The sequence below is a fragment of the Sprattus sprattus genome, assembly GCF_963457725.1.
Source record: "Sprattus sprattus genome assembly, chromosome: 2".
NCBI classification, from domain to species: Eukaryota; Metazoa; Chordata; class Actinopteri; order Clupeiformes; family Clupeidae; genus Sprattus; species Sprattus sprattus.
This window is the reverse complement of record NC_137921.1, coordinates 5,038,251-5,058,669: the sequence shown is the minus strand read 5'-3', so window position 1 is coordinate 5,058,669 and position 20,419 is coordinate 5,038,251. Positions and strand designations below refer to the sequence as shown.

Sequence of the window (20,419 nt, the reverse complement as noted above, 5' to 3'; positions counted from 1 at the left end):
GCGTCAGAAGCACATGCTTCACGGTTACGAGGCGCGGCACCTGCGGAATGTGCCAAAACTGATCCAGCTGGTGTGCAAGCTCCTCCCGGACATCGCCGACAACCGGGAGATCATCACCGAGGAGATCCTGGACGTGCCGGAAATGAGCGAAGAGATGAGCGAGGTGGTGGAGAACGCCATCCACAAGTATCGCCAGCTCAGCAGGAGGTTCGACCATCTGAAGGGTCTCGGGACCATGCCCCAACGTCTGCCCGAGCTCCCCTCGTTCTGTTCGGACCAGTTCGCCCAGAAGAGCCTTAGCTTCAGCGACACGGACCTCCAGAGGTTGGCCACTAAGTTGGATATGCCCGACAACCCTCTCGAGGTCCTGGCGAACGTGCACAGACAGTCTTCCTCTCAGGACAAACTGTCCGACCTCCCCTACGCCATGCTCCCGGGAAAGAGGAGCCCCGTGCTCCAGAGCCCCACGGGATCCGTGTGGGACATCAAGACGCAGATGGACAAGCAGGGATCGCAGCTTCTGACCAGGCAGCACAGGTCGTCCAGCTTCAAAGAGAAGCTCCAGAATGGGATGGGCCCGAGCGAGGTCAGCTCGAACTCGGAGTGGTCTGAGCACTCCGAGGTGCCCCTCATCACCCTCCAGACTGAACTGACTCTGGAGTCTCGTCACAAGCTGCTGGCACAGGCACTGGCACTGGACCTCGACACGGACGGGCAAGAGGACCACAGGGACAGACTGGCGGCTTGGCAGGTAAAGTGGGCTCTGTAATAACGGATATATTGCTAAGGGTTGGTGGATTCACTGCTGCTTTCATAAAGAAGTTGGTGGCAAGGCAAGATAAGACGGATGTATTTATTATTATTTATTTCTTAAGCATATTTCACACACAGCAGCAATTCAATGTGCTTTACATAAGTAAAAACAAAAGGAGCATCCAAAGGAAAAATAAAGACAAAGTACTTACGAGTATAAAACAATAAAATGTTTTAAAAAATGTCATTAAAACAAAGCAAACACATTTTCAGTGAAAAGAAACATGAAATTAGTTTGATATACATATCATAGTTTATATAGTTTGATGATGGTTTGAAATAAGGATCTTTAATTGAAATAATAATTGTGTCCTTCGAACTGTGATTTCGTCAAAGATTCCTCCATTTGCAGCCTTTTCTCCATTTGTTACTGGGTTTGAATCTCTCATATCAACTTTAGTGAGTAACTGAACAGAAATGAGGTGGGTTTGTGTTTGTGATTGTGTTTGTGTTTGTGTTTGTGTTGTTGCATGTGGTGTCACAGGAGGAGCTAAACTGTGGGGCTGGAGTGTGGGAGCACTTGTGTCTGGAGAGAGACCCCTTCATCCTGGCGGGACTCATGTGGTCCTGGCTGGAACAGCTTAAGGAGCCCGTGCTCTCCGTTAAGGATGTCCAGAGGTTAGGACAGGGCGACTGTAATCCCAAAACCATCCTCAGCAGACTTGAGAAGGTCAGAAGTCAAGTTTCATGCTCTTAAATTTACACTATCAACCTATTTTCATCAGTGACAGTTAAACCTGCATAGGCAGACATGCAGGGTAGATATACATCAAATAAGCCTGTAAGCATTAACAATATGTTTGCAATCAATACATAGCAGTATTTGGAAACACAACATTGGTTATCGTGCCTTAAGATTTACACCTTTGCTTTGGTCTTGAATCATTTTTTTGCTTTTTAAAGATATAATCTAGTCATTGATATAATCTAGTCACATACAATGCAATGCAACTGCAGTACAGTTGCGATGATACCCGTCTACACGTGCAGGGAACGGTGAGTATGGATTCTCAGTGATGCTCAGCCGCTCATGTGCCCTTTCTCACGCCAGGCCCCCAAGCAGACTCTCACGTGTATCCTGGAGTGTTTCGCCCATGTGGAGGAGGTCCCGGAGGAGGTGGAGACGGCCTTTCTGGAGCGGCTCACTAAGGCTTTCACCAAGGTGGGTTACAATAGAACTCAAGACACGAGAGGCATAGGTGGAACCCTTCTAGTATGAAGAGGACAGACTAGAGTCGATTGTTTGAATTTTGCCGATTGTAAAATGTTTCAATTAACCCTTACCCGATCTGTCTTCCCTTTGATATTACATAGGATTTTCACTTGAAAGTAATTTACTGTAAAAGAAAATCTACAAACAATCCTCTGCATTTTTGTTTTCCTTCCTTGGTTTCTAGACCGATAAGACCTCTGAAGAGGGAGTTATTGCGTACCGGACAATGGACTCCATTTTGAAGCCCGTTCTGGAGGAGATGAGAAGATCCTTGAGGCTGCAGCTTGAACTGGAGTAGAGAAAAACCCTGTCACCCTGTTACCCTGTCACCCTGTTACCCTGTCACCCTGTTACCCTGTCACCCTGTTACCCTGTCACCCTGTTACCTGTCACCCTGTTACCTGTCACCCTGTTACCCTGTTACCCTAACACCTGTCACCCTGTTACCTGTTACCCTGTTACCCTAACACCTGTCACCCTGTTAGCTGTTACCCCTGTTACCCTAACACCTGTTACCTGTCACCCTGTTACCTGTTACCCTAACACCTGTCACCCTGTTAGCTGTTACCCCTGTTACCCTAACACCTGTCACCCTAACACCTGTCACCCTGTCACCCTAACACCCGTCACCCTAACACCTGTCACCCTGTTACCTGTTACCCTATCACCCTAACACCTGTCACCCTGTTACCTGTCACCCTGTTACCTGTTACCCTATCACCCTAACACCTGTCACCCTGTTACCTGTTACCCTATCACCCTAACACCTGTCACCCTGTTACCTGTTACCCTATCACCCTAACACCTGTCACCCTGTTACCTGTTACCCTATCACCCTAACACCTGTCACCTGTTACCCTATCACCCTAACACCTGTCACCCTGTTACCTGTCACCCTGTCACCCTAACACCCGTCTACCTGTTACCCTGTTACCCTATCACCTGTCACCCTGTTACCTGTTACCTGTCACCCTGTTACCTGTCACCCGTCACCCTAACACCTGTCACCCTGTTACCTGTTACCCTATCACCCTAACACCTATCACCCTGTTACCTGTCACCCTGTTACCTGTTACCCTATCACCCTAACACCTGTCACCCTGTTACCCTATCACCCTAACACCTGTCACCCTGTTACCCGTCACCCCTGTCTCTTTCCCATGTGTGTGAACCATAACCCACAACAGCCTGTGATACACTGGGTTGGTACAGACTTAACCCAATCAACGAATCAGAAGTTGCTTTTCAGTGTATTGATACTTAACTGTAGCTCTACCTCTTCCTTGAAAAAAACCCATCATTGAAATGTCTACTCATATTCAGCTTTGGGAAAGCAGTCAGATTTTGTGCCATTTTCGTTTTGTGAATACACATAATTTTGTATTGATTTATTGTATTGCCGGTTACTTTTTTGTACATATTTTGTTTGGTTCTGCAAGGCATATTACAGTCTCAGGGAAACTTAGAGGCTCTAGAAGAATGCAACATTTATGTGCAACATGAATGTGAAAAATGTACAAATGTAAGTAAAAAGAATTCTAAAAAAGTGTGAACAAATAAAGTTGTAAACCAAAACAACATATTTTGGCATCTTAAAATGTAAACCTTACTTGCTAAAGAGTAGGTGAAAGTGCTGGAATGAATATACTTTGGTCAACACTAATTTGGTTAAAGGCGAAGTGTTTTTGGTTGTGATGTTTTTGTTTTGTTGTAAAATGCTTCTAGACCTAAAGAAATGACACATATCTGGAGGATAATAGTCGACACTGTTCTAGTGTCTTCTGTGATTGTTGATACTTTGAGGAGCTTTTATGCATTTGTTTACAATTGACAGGGCACGTATATGTAAACATACATATACAAAAGTGTGTAAAGGGCTCAGTGACACTGGCGAGCACTTTGTATTTATCATGCCTTCATCATTTTAGCCATGAAGCATTTCCATTTTTTGGACATGAAAAACTACCTACGGCTCCTTTAAAGGCACCCAGTGCAACTTTCGAGGCTTAAAAATAAACATTCAATTTCTAGTCTTTTTTACACGTAGTAAGTTTCAATAACTCCATACCATTACATACCGACATTCAAGCAGCAAAGATGAGACGTCGTTGTGTGGTGAGAACTGATAGAAAATCGATAACAACAACAATCGCCGCCATTTTCTTTATTTTTTGGTAACCTACAATAAACAAAGCAGGTTCCAGTCAATGGAAAAATGGCTTCTCCCCACCGGCGATTGTTGTTGTTTACGATTTTCTATCAGTTCTCACCACACAACGACGTCTCATCTTTGCTCCTTGAATGTCGATATGTAATGGTATGGAGTTATTGAAACTTACTACGTGCAAAAAAGACTAGAAATTGAATGTTTATTTTTCATTTAATGTTTACATAAAGTTGCACTGGGTGCCTTTAAGTAGACAGCTATTTAAGAGCACTTGTGTGCACTTCCTTGGCCTCAGAGGAGAGGTCCCTTCATCGGGTGTTAAAGGTGTGTCCCTTCATCAGGTGTTAAAGGTGCAGGCCCTATAAGGTGTGAAAGGTGTCCCTTCATCAGGTGTTAAAGGTGTCCCTTCATCAGGTGTTAAAGGTGCAGGCCCTATAAGGTGTGAAAGGTGTCCCTTCATCAGGTGTGAAAGGTGTCCCTTCATCAGGTGTTGAAGGTGTAGGCCTTCATCATTCATCGGGTGTGAAAGGTGTCCCTTCATCAGGTGTTGAAGGTGAAGGCCTTCAGGACGTCTTTCCCATTCACTGCCTCCACAGAGCCCACGATACTGATGTAGTCAAAGGCCACAAAGGTGAATCCTCTAAGGAGAGAAAATGATTACACCAAGCATAACTACACCAGTGTTTATAAGATGTTAAGACATATCCCTTCATGCCTGTATGTCTAATAAAGCAGGCTTGTGTTGATTATACGTAGCCAACACTTCAGCGTTAGAGTGCCAGTTAATCCATGGGATTTGACCTCCCTTTTACCTCCCTTTGTGCCCCCTACTGGCCTGACATGGTAGTGCAACATTTTTTGCACCAAAAGAGCAGAGATATGATTGCCCCCCAAAACTGGCAAGGACCCTCATGTTACTACAATAACCCTTCCCTCAACAACAGGTGCACATCTTCCAACAACAAATACCAATGCTTAAAGAACAATGCACCCCAGGAAACTACTATAAAGTACTTACGTGGAAGTACAATGTGTAGATTTGATTAGAATAGATAAGATTCAACTTTATTGTCATTGCACAGAGCACAAGTACTGAGACAACGAAATACAGTTCAGCCTCCAACAAGAAGTGCAAAATAGCACTTCTGGTTGGATGCTAAACTGCATTTCGTTAGTCAGTAAAAGCAACTGAAATACTAATAGAAAATGCAGCTATGCCACTGTACAAGGACTATAAGTTACTAGAGCTACAACTTTAACCGTTCCCTCGACATCAAGTGTATATCTTGAACAGGGTAACCTCAGAACACTATAAAGTGTGTAGTCAGTAAAAGCAATTGAAATACGAATAGAAAATGCAGTAATGCCACTGTACAAGGACTATAAGTTACTACAGCTACAACTTTAACCGTTCCCTCGACATCAATTGTATATCTTGAACAGGGTGACAGTATCAACCCCAGGACACTATAAAGTGTGTAGTCAGTAAAAGCAACTGAAATACGAATAGAAAATGCAGCCATGCCACTGTACCTTGACATTGTATGTGAGCCCCCCAGCAGAGTGTACTGGCTCTCAAGAGAGAGACCCTTCTGACTGTCATAACTCCACGTGAGGACTCTCAGAGACAGATCCCGAGAGGCAGTCACCACACGAAACATGTCCTACAAAACAAAAAAATACTTATTACTTATACTTATTAATACTCCATAAAAACATCTCATAAGTACATCTCTCCTGGGAAGTAGTATTTGTGGAGTGGAGCACCATTGGTGTTTAATGGGGTCAGCTCATTAGAATTGATTGTTTAGCTGTTTCTCAAATTGAAAAGACCAACAGTTACACCAACAAAACAAAACAAAAACAGAAAAGTAAGCGTTCCGATCACACCGCGTAGAGGAAGTTCCTTGGACTAACGGCTGTGTGATTCATTGTCAATGTAGATCATCTGGGGGGCACTGTAGCTCACACAGTAGCCTTGACCACACTGGGCTTGACGCCCATGGAGGACACGGGTTTGAATTCGGCCCGATGTCATTTCTCCAGTCCACTCCCCACTTCTTCGCCCTCTCATTTCCTGTTCCATTCTTCACTTACGTATCAATTAAAGGCATAAAAAATTAAAAATAAAAAAAAATTAAAAAATGTAGATCATCTGCTGCTTACCATAGAAAGGGATGTGATGGGCTGAGTGTGGTCAACCATCCTGTGCAAGAGTACTCCTTTCAGCGAGTAGACGCTTAGCTGGTTGCCTGCTGCCATCACCAGTGTGTCACAGTCTCTGGCCTGCAGCAGTATGCGTGTGTGTGCGCTCCATTGCTCCAGCTCAAAGGACTCGACCAGTTGAGCTGCAAATCATAATGCATTTACTGCACTGGAACTACAGCTTGGAATCATAATGCATTTACTGCACTGGAACTAGAGCTTGGAAACATAATGCATTTATTGCACTGGAACTACAGCTTGGAAACATAATGCATTTATTGCACTGGAACTAGAGCTTGGAAACATTCCTATTTATTTATTTCCATTTAGTCATTCATCCATTGATGGGTTTCGTTTGTTTGTAAGACATTATCACCTAAGGTGATAAAAAGATAAATGTCCCAAAATGAAGTGATCATGTTTTCTATGTATTCTGAGGCACACTGAAAAAACACAAAAACAAACAAACAAAAAATCCAGTCATATCAAATCTGCTAGGGAGCTAATATTACCTGCAGGTTCCTCCTCGTATCTTGCCTTCTTCATGCTGATGTCGAAGATAGAGAGGCGTTTCCCCCGGGAGACGTGACTGCTGTGGACCAGTGCCACCCTGGCCGGATGTGAAGGGAGGAAGACCGCGGCACTGCTCTCAGAGAACAACTCTGGCAGACTCACACTGCCAGGAGCCTCTCCCTCAGGGCAACTGTACAAGCTCGGACTGAAGAATACCTAAAGAAAACAACAGTACATATTAGAATTAAAACATTAAAAAAAGAAAAGGAAAGCATTGATAAAACTGTTAGAAGTTATACTGAAACTACAATAATGATTAATAATATATTTGGTACTTTTAGGACAATTCCTTCTTATTTTTTTTTATTTGTATGTTGTGAAGCCACAGAGAAATGTGTTTATGGGGAAGTAAATATGAATTGTGCTGGCTGTCATACCTTTGGACATAAGTCTGAGCTGTCCTTCGTGGCAGTTAGAATCCATTTCTTGTCAGGGGATGACAGAATCACGTTCACTCTAAATGAGTCGAACACCACGTGACTTGAGAGCTTTGACAGTGATGGACTGCTCAACGTATGCAGGGACCCGTTACTCGATCCCACCTAACAAAAAAAATGGGTTATTGTGATTTGTTAATAGTGAATAATTGATCCACTGTGTATGTATTGTCATTTAAACATCTGTGAACCAAGTTGAGCTTCAGAAGAAAGAGTGATCAAAACACAGAGGTGCAGATGGAGAAGCCGGGTGAAACAAATAGGTCAACTTTAGAAAATACTTTATTTAAATAAGCAGATATTAAAATAACTTATTTACCAATTACGTTTGCCATCTAGACTCCTTTATGGGGGATTTCTCTAAAACCTAAAATATACACAACCCCAAAACATATAACCTTTAACCTAATCAAGACCCATATCCACGAGTGAGGTGGGGACTCACTAGCCTGGCCGTTACCAGACTGTGACTCCATTTCATTCCGTCAGTCAGTCTGGGCCAACCCAATGCATTTTGGTTTCCAAGATGGGCGGGTGCTTATCTTGAGGTTTAAAATCATTGGAGTTCCCTTAACCAATCAGCAACGTTTAGTAAGCATTCGGTAGATTAAACGCTTCCCAAAGCCAGTTGGGAGAAGAGCTACGACGTCCTTTCTCATCATAAAACTTACAAGACAATCCTCTTGTTCTCCTTTTAATTGTCTGATGTTCTCGAGAGCTGAGACAACTTCTCCGATAGCTTTTCGTGTCTCTTCCTCCGTAGCCATTTTTGCTATACTGTTAAGCTACAAACTCGGCTGGACTACATGCAACTCGGCAAGGCGAGTTTTGCGTCACAGCTCTGAACTGTTCGCTGATTGGTCCGGCAAAATTTTGAGTTCTGGAAACGATTGTCAATGGGGCTGGGCCAGACTGAGTATGAGCTTGAAATTAATTCAGGCGGAAATACGTAGGCTGGTGTCACCAGGCTAGGGACTCACAGTGATGACGGGTTTATCGTCGATGCTGCATGCATACAGGGTATTCTTAGGCGACCCCGTGGAAAAAGAGGCCACCTCCTGGCCTGTAGATCCTTCCCAGGCTTTGACTGTGCCGGTGCTGTCCACTGTGATGACAGCGTTGTTCTGCAGGTCCGCCACTATGTCACACAGCTGGCTCTGCACAGGACTGGACCACAGCTGGGTCACCTGGCAACCAAACAGCAGTGGTGGAAGAAGTACTGAAGTTTAGTACTTAAGTAAAAGTACCCAGGAAAATGAAAGTAAAAGTAAAAGTACTACATCAACAATCCTACTTAAGTAAAAAGTAAAAAGTACTCACTCAACCAAACAGTCACACTTAAGTTAGAGGCCATGAATATACACACATTAAATGTACAGTATGTAGGACTTAGGGGGCTTCATTAGCAGAAATGGAATATAGTGTTCAAAAAATATTATTTAATTGGTGTATAATAATCACCTGTAACTAAGAATCCTTGTGTTTTTTTGTTAGCTTAGATTAAGCCCTTCATATCTACATAGGGAGTGGGTGTTCTTCCACGCAGTCTGCCTTGTTGCACCGCCATGTTTCTACAGTAGCCCACAAGGGACAAACCAAAACACTGGCTCTTGCGAGGGCCTTTGGCATTTTAATGGGCACTTGACAGCCACCGTAGGTTATTCTACATACTTGGAAAGGGAGGGGTATTCACTAAATCCTACACAGTGCAGCTTGAAGAATTGTAATGCAACTACTTGCCTTTTGTCATGTGTGATGTGCTGTGCTGTGTTTGTGGACAATGTTAATGAGTAACTCAATTCTGAAATGCCTGGATCCGGATGGTTTTGGCCCAACAAGACACCCATGGACTGTTAACCCCACTAGCCTAAGACTTGTACCCGTAGCACTTAATTTCATGTAATGTTGTGATGACCTGTATGACTGCATTTGATAAAAGGAAATAAAAAGAAGTAAAAAATAAAATAAAAAATACTTGCCTTTTGAACGTCCCAGGCCCGTACCGTCCCATCAGTGGAGGCACTGCAGATTATGGAGGACTGATCCCAAAACTCACTGGTGGCATTGATCCCAGCCAAATAAACCACACCAACGATTTTCCCTGAGGGTCAAGTTTACCATTATATCAAATATAAAATAGACTATGACATTATATTAATAACACTATGCAACATAACTAAGTGGGTACACAAAGAAGGAGAGGTGGTCTGCTGCATAGTTATTAATTGATACTGATTTTGTCTCACATTCTCTACTGAAGTTAATCTATTGCTCGCTCTCTCTCGCTCTCTTTCTTGCATACCAACAGTCTACTTTACCATCGTGTCCTCTGAGACTTTGGCAGGTGTAGTCACCACCCGTCCTTCCGGCCTTCATTCTTAACTCCAACAGGGCGCGGCGCATGTAGTAGCTTTTCCAACTTTGCTTGCCGATCTCGGACAAAAAGTTGGCAATATTGCAGAAGCCCCATCGCTGCAGACAGATTTTTCTAAGCAGAGTGAAGTTCGGAAGAAGAAGAAAAACAAGAGGAGGAATAAATAATTGATTGACTGATCGATTGATTGATTTGATTAATTTTAAATCTAGGCTACTTACCGCCACAGCCATGGAGTCTCTGCAGCCTCATGCCATGCCTAAATATTTGAGACACAAATGAATCCTATTCAGAGAACTATTATGCTGGGAGGCAATAATGTCTGTGTCGAAACAAGTCTGGACCCAAATTGCGCAATCGTCATTCATATTTTGTACAATGCGTAAAACACTTACAAATACAGTACATAATGAATGCTTCCGCAATTGAATGACTTTCGACCCATCGGTAAGCCTACCTTACAAACATGTGATGCGATTATTAAATCTTCATCGTGTAAGTATGAAAAAACTGAAATTAAGCAATCTAGAGGTAGGTCTGATAATAGTGTGTCCATTGTTTCTGCCAGTTAAACCGTTTTGCACGGTTTCGTACAATCGCACTCTACGTAGTTCTGCTGCCTTCTTGACAGCACTTTGTTGACATTCACTACGGCACGCTTGGAGGGACAAAATAGTTTGCATCCTTCCTCAATATAGAATTGGGCGACATCTTAATCTTTTTAAACTAAATTGTGTTTAGAATGAAATAATCCGTATATGTTTAACCTCGGCATTGAGGTGAGATGTAACGTGAAGACAGTAGCCATACCTGGTCTATACATTTAATTTGGTAAGATGCCTGTTAAAAGTATGACCCACCTGTTGGTGTGATGTGAGATTGCCGGTGTTTCAACTGAAAGCTCATTTGACGTGTCTATCAGCCTCATTTCGATGAAAGTGAGATAGACTTTCCAAATGTTTAATAAGGCAGGACCAGAGATGCGTAAATGCGCAAATGCGCACTTTTTGAACGCTATGTATGTCTCGAGTATATTTCTGCATGATCGCAACTTGTATCTGGTAGTTTAATGCCAATACAGCCTCCTAAGTAGACCTCCTATCGGAACATTCCATGTGGAATCAACCAGGGGTTCCCATCTCAAATTTGTTACTACATCTTTTTCTGGTGGAAGATGAATCAATATGATGGAGAAATCCCAAATATCAGAGCTATGGGGGATTAGCTATGGGAGAGGGGCTAGTTTACAGTTTCAGAGCAATTAGAACAAGTTTAGGGGCTTCATGAAACTACTTAGGTTGCTTTCAGAATTATACAGAGAGCATTAGCACCCCCTAGTGGTATAGGTGACTGCTCAAGCATTTTAATACAAGATCACTAAATGCAGTGGTAAGTGATTTAAATGTTCGGGAGATGGGGCTATTGTAAAGTGTAGGCTACTGAACACACGGGGATTCAATTTAACAAGTCAGTTATACTTACAGTAACGTTTTGCTCTGCATTTACCTGGAGTCTGAACTCAGAACTCCTCTTATAATATATTAAGCTGCAGAACTAGCTGGTAAAGCAGTAATTTATCTGAGACCAAAATGATCCACCCTTGAATGGGATTAAAATGAGAATGGAGCTCACAAAATTGTAATACCTTAATAAATATATAACAGTTAAAAATTTTTAACTGTAGAAGTAAAAAATAAAAAAAAATTGATTGACAGTTTGTTCATAGGTTCACACATTACTCGCTTTCTGACCATGTATAAGCCTGTCCTAACGAGGGCATCGACATATGCTACTAGACAGAAGACGCGTTTACTCTTCTTACTATGTCCCACTGAGGGTAACTATAGCCTAAACCGGGCCGACCGAGGGTTCCCTGACGATGGGAAGCACACAGTGACTTAAGGTCTTCATATGAAGCAAAAAAGGTCTGTAGCTGAAGCTGAAGTATTATGTTATCATCCCGTTATCCATTTTCCCACTATGAGAACACGTGAAATCGCAGCGCTTTTCCCTTACAAAAAAAAAACACGCCCCGGTCGATGAGGTAGCTTATATAGATCTCCGGCTAGTCCCAGACGGTTGCTCCGCGCAGCAATCCAAACCCATCTCCACTTGTACCTGTGCACTCTCGCAATGAAGCCAGGCGAGTGAGCGGACTCACAACGCAGGACAGGATCAAGAATACAACAGACGCAGTTTATATGGGAACTACAAAGCGCTTTAATGGATACTTACACTACTGATCTGGTATTGCTTGGACAATGACTTTACTGAGCTGAAAAAAGTTGCACTTGGTTTTCGCACACTTTAAACTGTGAGGATCATCATGTGCAGAAAAACGCGACGCTGGATATTCCGTGTATTTCTATGTCTTGGAATTATTTACTTGAAAATTGGGTGAGTGGCTAGCTTATTGATTTTTATGAAATTTTTTGAAACTTTACAAATATGAAGTTTGAACATAGTTCGTTAACTTTTTTTTACCGGACTACCGTGGGCAGGAAGCGAAAGAGTAGGCTAAGGTGTAACCGCAACTTTGATCAGCCTACCCTGCTGAAGTTTAAAAAGACCGAATACTCCCATCTAATATCTAAGTAATAACGCCTAGGTCAGGGGTAGTTTCTAAAAGTTACTACCTAAACCAAAATAATCCAACACATGCTAAAATGGTCCGACCCCAGTCACTTAAAGATCTACCAGGTGAGCTGCAATCGTGGTAATTGCACATCTGGCGGACAAGTTGTGTGTGGTGAAATTGCTTCCGGAAAATGTCCTCTGTCAATAGATTAATCAGAACCTACGCCTATTAATTAACCCATAGCCGACATTTCAATTAATACTTTATAGCCGTGTTGTGATTTTTAATGGCCTGTTAACTTTTTCTCAAATCTTTAAGTAGGCTAGGCCTATTTAATAGACACTCTCATAATTCACCTACACTAACACAGCCAAATCTGCGTTTTATTACAAAAGGTTTCACTGGGGTAAAACGATGTCACTGTCACTTATATGATCTTATCTCGATCTGTCACAGGGGCTTCTCTTCTGTCGTGGCCCTGGGAGCAAGCATAATATGTAACAAGATTCCCGGGTTGGCGCCTCGACAGCGGATCATCTGCCAAAGTCGACCCGATGCCATTATAATCATTGGAGAAGGAATTCAGATGGGGATAAACGAATGTCAGTACCAATTCAGAAACGGACGTTGGAATTGTTCTGCGTTGGGAGAGAGAACCGCCTTCGGGAAAGAATTGAAAGTGGGTATGTTACAACATTTTTTTTAACCTTGTCTAAAACATATACAGTACGTTGATCAAAATGACATGACTATCATAGGCCTACTACTATAGATCTAAATGTTACACTTTTTCTACATTGTCGAGCAGTCTGATAGTGAGTCTTTGGAGACTTGGCACATTGTAAAGGGCTGTGCTTGAGAGTGAAACGCTCCGAGCGCTTAAAGCTTCCTACCTACATGCCTTGGATATCTGCTGGATGAGATGAGCACATGTTTAATACCTGGGGTCATGAAAGCACGCGCAGACGTGTACAAAAGAGAGGGCTACCTGGATCGCAGCTGGCTGTGAGACAGATCCGTCTCTGGCTCAGGTTAAGGCCGGATCCGCTCAAGTTATAGCTGCTATTTGAGAACCCCAATCATGTTTGAGCTGTCAGTTTGCGCAATTCGGGTCTATGAAGGAAACCTGCATTTTGTTGTTTGTTTTCCCATTCGCATCTCATGTGAAACTTGATGGTGATGGCGTTGGCCCACGGTATAAGCCAACCTGCGTCAACAGGCATTTCGTCTAAAGCCCTGAACTTTACGGATGACCTTACCTGGAAATGATAACCAAGAAAGAAAGAAAGAAAGAAAACAACCTTTATCACTCCCCAAAGTCACATTTAACTAGACAAGGGTTGTTTAAAAAAGCAGCCCTCTGATTCAGTAGTTTTTTTGGTTTTATGTGACAGGGGATCTTCACTCCTGCTCGATTCAATGTGCTTTGTAAGGCAGGTGGAACACAGTGTGGTTCTCAAAGGGCTTCGCGAACAGTGTGGATTGTGAGAAACATGGTGTGTTACTGCACTCTACTTGATGGGAGGTTGTTTTCCAACCCATGTTATGTCAAACTGAAGAACTAAAATTGGCACAAATTGGGAACTTAATATGTTAGTTACTTTTTGTTAGTAGTATTGCCCCCATTTTCTTGTAGTGAAAGTGAGATCAAATATAACTATCAGCATCGGAGTCGCATTTGGAGAAGACCACTGAGGTTGAGAGTGAGAGTACGCTCTGTTGGGCCTGAGGTACAGTATCAAAAACAAGCAGTGTGAAAGAGCTCCACCACACTATTGAGACTGGTCTCATGAGGCGCCATTGTTATTTTCTTGCTTATCTGTCCGAGCTCTTCTGAGGCTTTTAGTGGTCGAATATTGGTTCTTACCACGAGTATAAGTTACAGATCACTACAAGATGACAGAGGGGAGGAGGACAACCTGGGACACATCGCTGTTATGCAAATGACAGCCGGGTTAAAGGTGTCAGGCGGTGAGCTGGCTTATCACCAGACATCCATCCATGGGGCAGCCGTGGCCTACTGGTTAGGGATGGGCTGGTAACCGGAGGGTGGCCGCCGGTTCGATCCCCGACCAGTAGGAAAAATGTGGGGGGGGGGGGGGAAGTGGTAGAGCACTGCTCTCCCATGAACCACATCCACGGCTGAGGTGCCCTTAAGCAAGGCACCTAACCCCAATTACTGCTCTCCGGGCACTCAAAAGCAGCTCACTGCTCCGGGTAAGTGTGCTTCACTGCGTGTATCACTACCCTGGATGGGTAAAATGCAGAGATAAAATTCAGAGTGTGTGTGTGTGTTTCCATCTGACACATCTGAGAAACAAACCCACCTTCATTAAGTAAGCAAGTAAGATGTGGGTCATCTTCTGGATGATTGACACATATTTCAGTTCCATCCCAGATCTTTGTCTAAGTGAGATCTAGCAACAGATGTGAGATCTAGCAACAGATGTTGAAGGTGCTGAAATAATCTAACCTTAACGTTCATGGTTGTCTACTGTACGAGCAGGTTCGAATATATCAGGAGGCCAAATCCAAGAGTTTTATTCCTCTTGTTTATAAACTAAATTGTTTATAAACTAAAAATAAATACAAAACTCAATTAGCCTTTCAGCATGACGAGCGCCATGAAACGCCATTGACAAACAGTTGTCATCTGTCATATTGTAGTAAGGAATGGCTGTAGCTGTGAGGTGTATCACACAGATTGTACATGAAGCACAAATATGTTTGGCTGTCTTGCTTTTGCAGAGAAAAAAAACAGCAAGCCACACTTTGGTACCCGAAGTATTTTATCATGAAAAGCACAGTGGCTCAACCTCAGTGGTCTTCTCCAAATGCGACTCCGATGCTGATAGTTATATTTTATCTATTGTTTATCTCTTCGGTCCTGCACATGAAGGAAGTATTTTTCCTGGATGTGCATGTTGGCTCTCTGCCTTGTCCTGCTTCTGCAGACCCAACCTCTGTTTCGTATGATACCCATGAAAACAATAATGTTGTCCATGAAACCTCCATGATTAAAACAGGTCTTTATAGCACTGGAGAAGTAATACAAGGTCTATGCAGATTGGGTTAATTTCCCAAGAAATGGCAGAAAGTAATATGCTGCTTATTTGAAGATAGTCTGATAAACACGTGTTTAAAAATTGTAGACAGCTCAGTTATGATGGCCTTTGTTTAAGGGGAGAAAACAAAAAGGCTAAAATTCGTGCCTTTTTTGTTATGATTGACAAGTGACACCAACTTGACACTGGGCATTCATGTTCATGGGCCTTACTTGCAGTTTACTCACAATGAAGAGACCATTCATTCATGTTCATGGGCCTTACTTGCAGTTTACTCACAATGAAGAGACCATTCATTCATGTTCATGGGCCTTACTTGCAGTTTACTCACAATGAAGAGACCATTCATTCATGTTCATGGGCCTTACCTGACACTGGGCATTCATGTTCATGGGCCTTACTTGCAGTTTACTCACAATGAAGAGGCCATGCATTCATGTTCATGGGCCTTACTTGACACTGGGCATTCATGTTCATGGGCCTTACTTTGCAGTTAACTCAAAGTTAAGAGGCCATGCCAATGATTGATCAGGAGGAGCGGGCAAAAGATAACCTCATCATCAAGATGGGGGGACTCCACTTGCCAGAATGATTACACAAAATGTACCAGTCACTGAACTGATCAATAACCATCCCTCCTCGACAGTCTTCTCATTCACACATCCTTATCTCCTGCTGTGTATCCATCGATTGGGTAGTGGGGAATGGTGGACACGGACAGTATTAAATCCCTTTAAACACACATTAGTTGTGAGTATTACGACACAGGCTGCTACAAGCTATGCCATTAATGTGATACCGGCAGTGTGAGTCATGATTATGATTAGGGATGCACCGATGCATCGGCCGTACATCGGTATCGGCCGATGTTTGCCTCTTTTAATGTTATCGGCCTATCGGTAATAAACTTGACTTTCACCGATGGTACTGGCCGATGTTTAAGGCAGGCAGTTTTTAAAGAAAAATATTGTATTATATTCGTTTTAATCTTGAATTTATATGGCATTCCCTAAGGGTTTATGCTTGTGTTTTGTAAGGCTGCATTGCAAGCATCTGTTTACAGTTGAAATGATGTCTTGATGCCTGGTGATATTATATTAAATAAAGTTTAGTTAAACTAAAGATTGTTTCATAAATCTGATTGAATTTGTGCTCATTCAAAGTTAAGAGTGATAAAGGGCTGACATTATTTAACACATTGCTTTTTAGATAATGATTTCATTATTTTCCTGGCACAAAAGGGTGAATGAATAACAACAAAAACAAAATAAACAAATATCGGTATCGGTATCGGTATCGGCTACATTGTTGTTTTGAACATCGGTATCGGCCAAGAATTTCCATATCGGTGCATCCCTAATTTATGATACATCCTCACAGAAACTCGTTATGTCTGTATTGACCATAGAAGTACATGTGTAATCCATATTCCAAATTGTATGTCTATGGTACTGACTCAGCCACTCTGTTTCAGGAAGTAAAGAGGCGGCCTTCACCTACGCCATCATAGCAGCAGGGGTGGCCCACGCCATCACCGCGGCCTGCACCCAGGGCAACCTGAGCGACTGCAGCTGCGATACGGAGAAGCAGGGGTTCTACGGCCGCGGGGACGGGTGGAAGTGGGGCGGGTGCTCGGCGGACGTGCGCTACGGCGTCGGGTTCTCCAAGGTGTTCATCGACGCCCGGGAGATCAAGCAGAACGCACGCACGCTCATGAATTTGCACAACAACGAGGTGGGACGCAAGGTACGTCCAGCACGGAAAATAACGCCGTCTTTTCACTTCTTCTCATGTGGATAATGTTTGTTCCGAAAGTCCCTTCTAGCCTCGAAAGACACGAATGAGTGAATTTATTAGGGGAACATTCGTTTTCTAAATAGAAGTAAAACAAAGGCATGTTGTGGCTGATTGGTGATTGATGTTCACCACCCCAAAGCCGTGACTCCAATCAAAAGAAGAAGGTAAAAAAAACTGGGGAGGACTTGTGTTTTAATAGCCAGGATGGATTAGTGCGAGGCAGCTTAGTCCTGGAAGATTGTCGTGTTGGAGAGCCAGCTCCGCTTGCCAAGGCCCTGGCCACTGAGGGCACAGTTAAACGGCCAGTGAAAGGAAGGACTTCAGGCTTTCAGGGGGAAAGTAGTTGAAGTGTTTCGTCTTCAATTACCAGCCACGGTCTCCGAGCCAAGAAACGAGGGCACTGTTTGAAAGCATTAGGTAATGCTGTTTTTTTGTCTGCAATCTACAGTTTGTCCTACGGTTCCTTTGCCTCAAGGGATCAACCATTTGAGCAAGCACATCAATATCTAGAGTTAATCACAGAGGACATATATACTCACGGCACAGACAGACACAGGTGAAATGACTGTTCAAAGCTGACATACAAAAGTCAACCTTAATTAGTTCTTAGTCAGTTGGCAGCATTACAGGCAGTTTCACTGTTGTGCATGTATTTGATCGATTCATTAAGATTTTAGTCACCTCAGTACATATTACGTACGAGAGGCAATGATAATCAAACCTTCGCTGTGACTGATGCTAGTATTGTGAGGAAGAGGATGTTTTTTCCATGTATCCAGTGCAAGTCCTAATGAATCCCCAACACAAGTGATTGTCTAATGCACAGTGGTGTGTAGTGGGGATTAGTGTGAAAAGACTTTGAGACATCCATTCAGGTTTGCTTAATAAGAGGTGAATCACCTCACCAACCCCCACGCCCCACCCACCCCACTTCCACAGAACACTGGTTCATTTCACAACAACCCCCCCAACCCTCAGACGCTGCGTGATGGGTTCACCTCAGGATTTCTGTGAGGATTCATTCAGCGCTGGCTTATCAGACAAACTGCGTTGGCCACTGCTTAACTGACCGTACTGAGCAGCTTATTCTGTTCTCCGTATCTTGTCCATTCCCATTCTCTCCGCTAAAAGAGTTGTCTGTTGGGATAGCCTCCTCCTTTATACATGCAAATCAAAGCGATTGGCAAAGAGCAGGGGATTCATTCACATCAGCAGAGGCTAGACACAATGCAGCAACTACAGACAGGGAGATTGTACGTAGAAGAGGGAGTTTTGAAGACAGCTGTGTGTCAAGAGTATAATTTTCCACATCAAGGATTGATTTTTATCATATATCATTTTATACATGCAAGTTGACTCCATACCTCTGCTTTTAATCAGTCATGTGTTCCATATAGGTGGGTCTAAGCTAATGCATACTTAATTTATGAATAGGATTATGTACAATTTATGTATAGAATAAACTAGAACTCAGCTGAAATCCGAAATGTTGAAATGTGTCTAAGTTCTGATACGACTGAATGGTTTTGTTCTGGGAATGTGGATTTCAGAAGCCAGTATTTCAGGCTTTTAATGACAAACATAATTAATACCGTGAGTGTGTTTATTTTTACCTCAGGCTCTGGAAAGAAACATGCGCCTAGAATGCAAGTGCCACGGCGTGTCCGGGTCGTGCACCACCAAAACCTGCTGGACTAAGCTGCCCAAGTTCCGAGAGCTGGGCTACACGCTAAAGGACAAGTACGCGCAGGCCTTACACGTGGAGCCCGTGAAGGCCAGCCGCAACAAACGGCCGACGTTCCTTAAGATCAAAAAGCCCCTCTCCTACCGCAAGCCCATGGACTCGGACCTCGTGTACACCGAGCGGTCGCCCAACTACTGCGAGCCGGACCCGCTGACGGGCAGCGTGGGCACCCAGGGGCGCATCTGCAATAAGACCCTGCAGCACCACGCCAACGGCTGCGACCTGATGTGCTGCGGGCGCGGCTACAACACGCACCAGTACTCGCGCGTGTGGCAGTGCAACTGCAAGTTCCTGTGGTGCTGCTACGTCAAGTGCAACACCTGCAGCGAGAGGACAGAGGTGTACACGTGCAAATGAACAGGCCTTCACACTTTCTCTTTTCCCTACCCTCCCTCTCTACCATGCACCGTACGCATGTTTGCTACCTGCAGGTGTGTTTTTTTTTTTTTTTTTAGGCAGACGTACATTTCTGAACGGACGATGTTTGGTGATTTGATCCTTCCATCCCCTGGAAATAGATATTTGGCAACCTTTTTTTTTGTGTGCATTGAGGGAGATGGGTCACACAGGAGGAAGTCTGGATCTGAAAAGCTGGATCGTACAGCGCTCGAGCTGCATCCATGTACACGTTGTGCCCATGTTGTGCCTCCTCGGACTGGCAAAGCCGTAAGGTACTCATGTGTTTGGTGGTACATGTTGGTGTGGCGTTGCAAAAGGGCTGTCTCAATGGGCACTGACTGCTGGACAGAAAGACAGCCTGCCATTGATTTATGCATGCACAGTCTATAGTCGCTATGTCTAAAAATACTTTGATGGGAAAACCATTCAATGGAAACAGTTGCAATGGAATATAGCAATGATGGGACTATTTAACTGTTGATGTAGACACTCAAATGATAATTAATTTATTTAACGAGGAAACTACTGATTTCTTGTTCTATGAAATGAGCTATGTTTGAATAGACATGCTACAACATTATTGCTTACAGTAATAGAGAAACACTGGAAATGGCAATATGCTACTGATACCGTACATACTGGCCCATTTGGCCGGTTAAGTCCAACAATGGCTTTCTCTCATTGGTCTTCTCCTTCTGTTGCTGCTAGTTTGGGAGTCTGCATATGCTATAACTTAGAACCAATGGTCACAGCTCTGACACTGGTTGTCAAACGACAACATGATTTATCGTACTGGAAGTAGTAGATAAACTCAGACACATTGTCTTTTGTTTTCGAAAATGTTAGTTGAGACCGGGAGTATATTTTGTGAAAGAATATTTTTTTATATGAATGTTTTATTTATACTTTACTACTTTGCGTCTCATAACACCACACTGTACTGAGTGCTGTCTCTTTCTACTGTTGCAGCCCAAATTAAATTAAGGGTGACATTAAAGGCTGGTATTGATAAACGTTACTTCTGCTGGGTGTTAAGAAATGTCTGCCGCGGTTT

At 43.3% G+C, this 20,419-nt stretch overlaps 3 protein-coding genes across 3 annotated transcripts in view; 2 read left to right on the top strand and 1 right to left on the bottom strand.

The window, feature by feature from the left end:
* Positions 1-2,324, top strand: part of ptpdc1b (protein tyrosine phosphatase domain containing 1b) — a gene marked incomplete at both ends in the record, with an annotated part of 7,372 nt that extends 5,048 nt beyond the window's left edge. Inside the window, 4 exons of the mRNA XM_080833432.1 lie at positions 1-751; positions 1,298-1,483; positions 1,865-1,975; positions 2,211-2,324. The exon at positions 1-751 is cut by the window's left edge and continues 211 nt beyond it. Of these exons, the coding sequence (XP_080689558.1) occupies positions 1-751; positions 1,298-1,483; positions 1,865-1,975; positions 2,211-2,324 (1,162 nt within the window). The remainder of the gene's footprint in view (positions 752-1,297; positions 1,484-1,864; positions 1,976-2,210) is intronic.
* A 2,351-nt stretch (positions 2,325-4,675) lies between these two features.
* On the bottom strand, positions 4,676-10,338 carry fbxw12 (F-box and WD repeat domain containing 12; the record flags this gene model as incomplete). Its single annotated transcript, XM_080832431.1, has 10 exons — positions 4,676-4,833; positions 5,727-5,857; positions 6,360-6,541; positions 6,911-7,127; positions 7,349-7,513; positions 8,389-8,595; positions 9,388-9,509; positions 9,727-9,896; positions 10,004-10,041; positions 10,240-10,338. 10 exons carry the CDS (start codon positions 10,336-10,338, stop codon positions 4,734-4,736), a joined length of 1,431 nt encoding a protein of 476 aa, XP_080688557.1. The 3' UTR covers positions 4,676-4,733.
* A 1,770-nt stretch (positions 10,339-12,108) lies between these two features.
* wnt7ab (wingless-type MMTV integration site family, member 7Ab) lies at positions 12,109-19,323 on the top strand (the record flags this gene model as incomplete). Its single annotated transcript, XM_080832441.1, has 4 exons — positions 12,109-12,179; positions 12,817-13,043; positions 16,900-17,171; positions 18,841-19,323. 4 exons carry the CDS (start codon positions 12,109-12,111, stop codon positions 19,321-19,323), a joined length of 1,053 nt encoding a protein of 350 aa, XP_080688567.1.
* Positions 19,324-20,419: the final 1,096 nt, after the last annotated feature.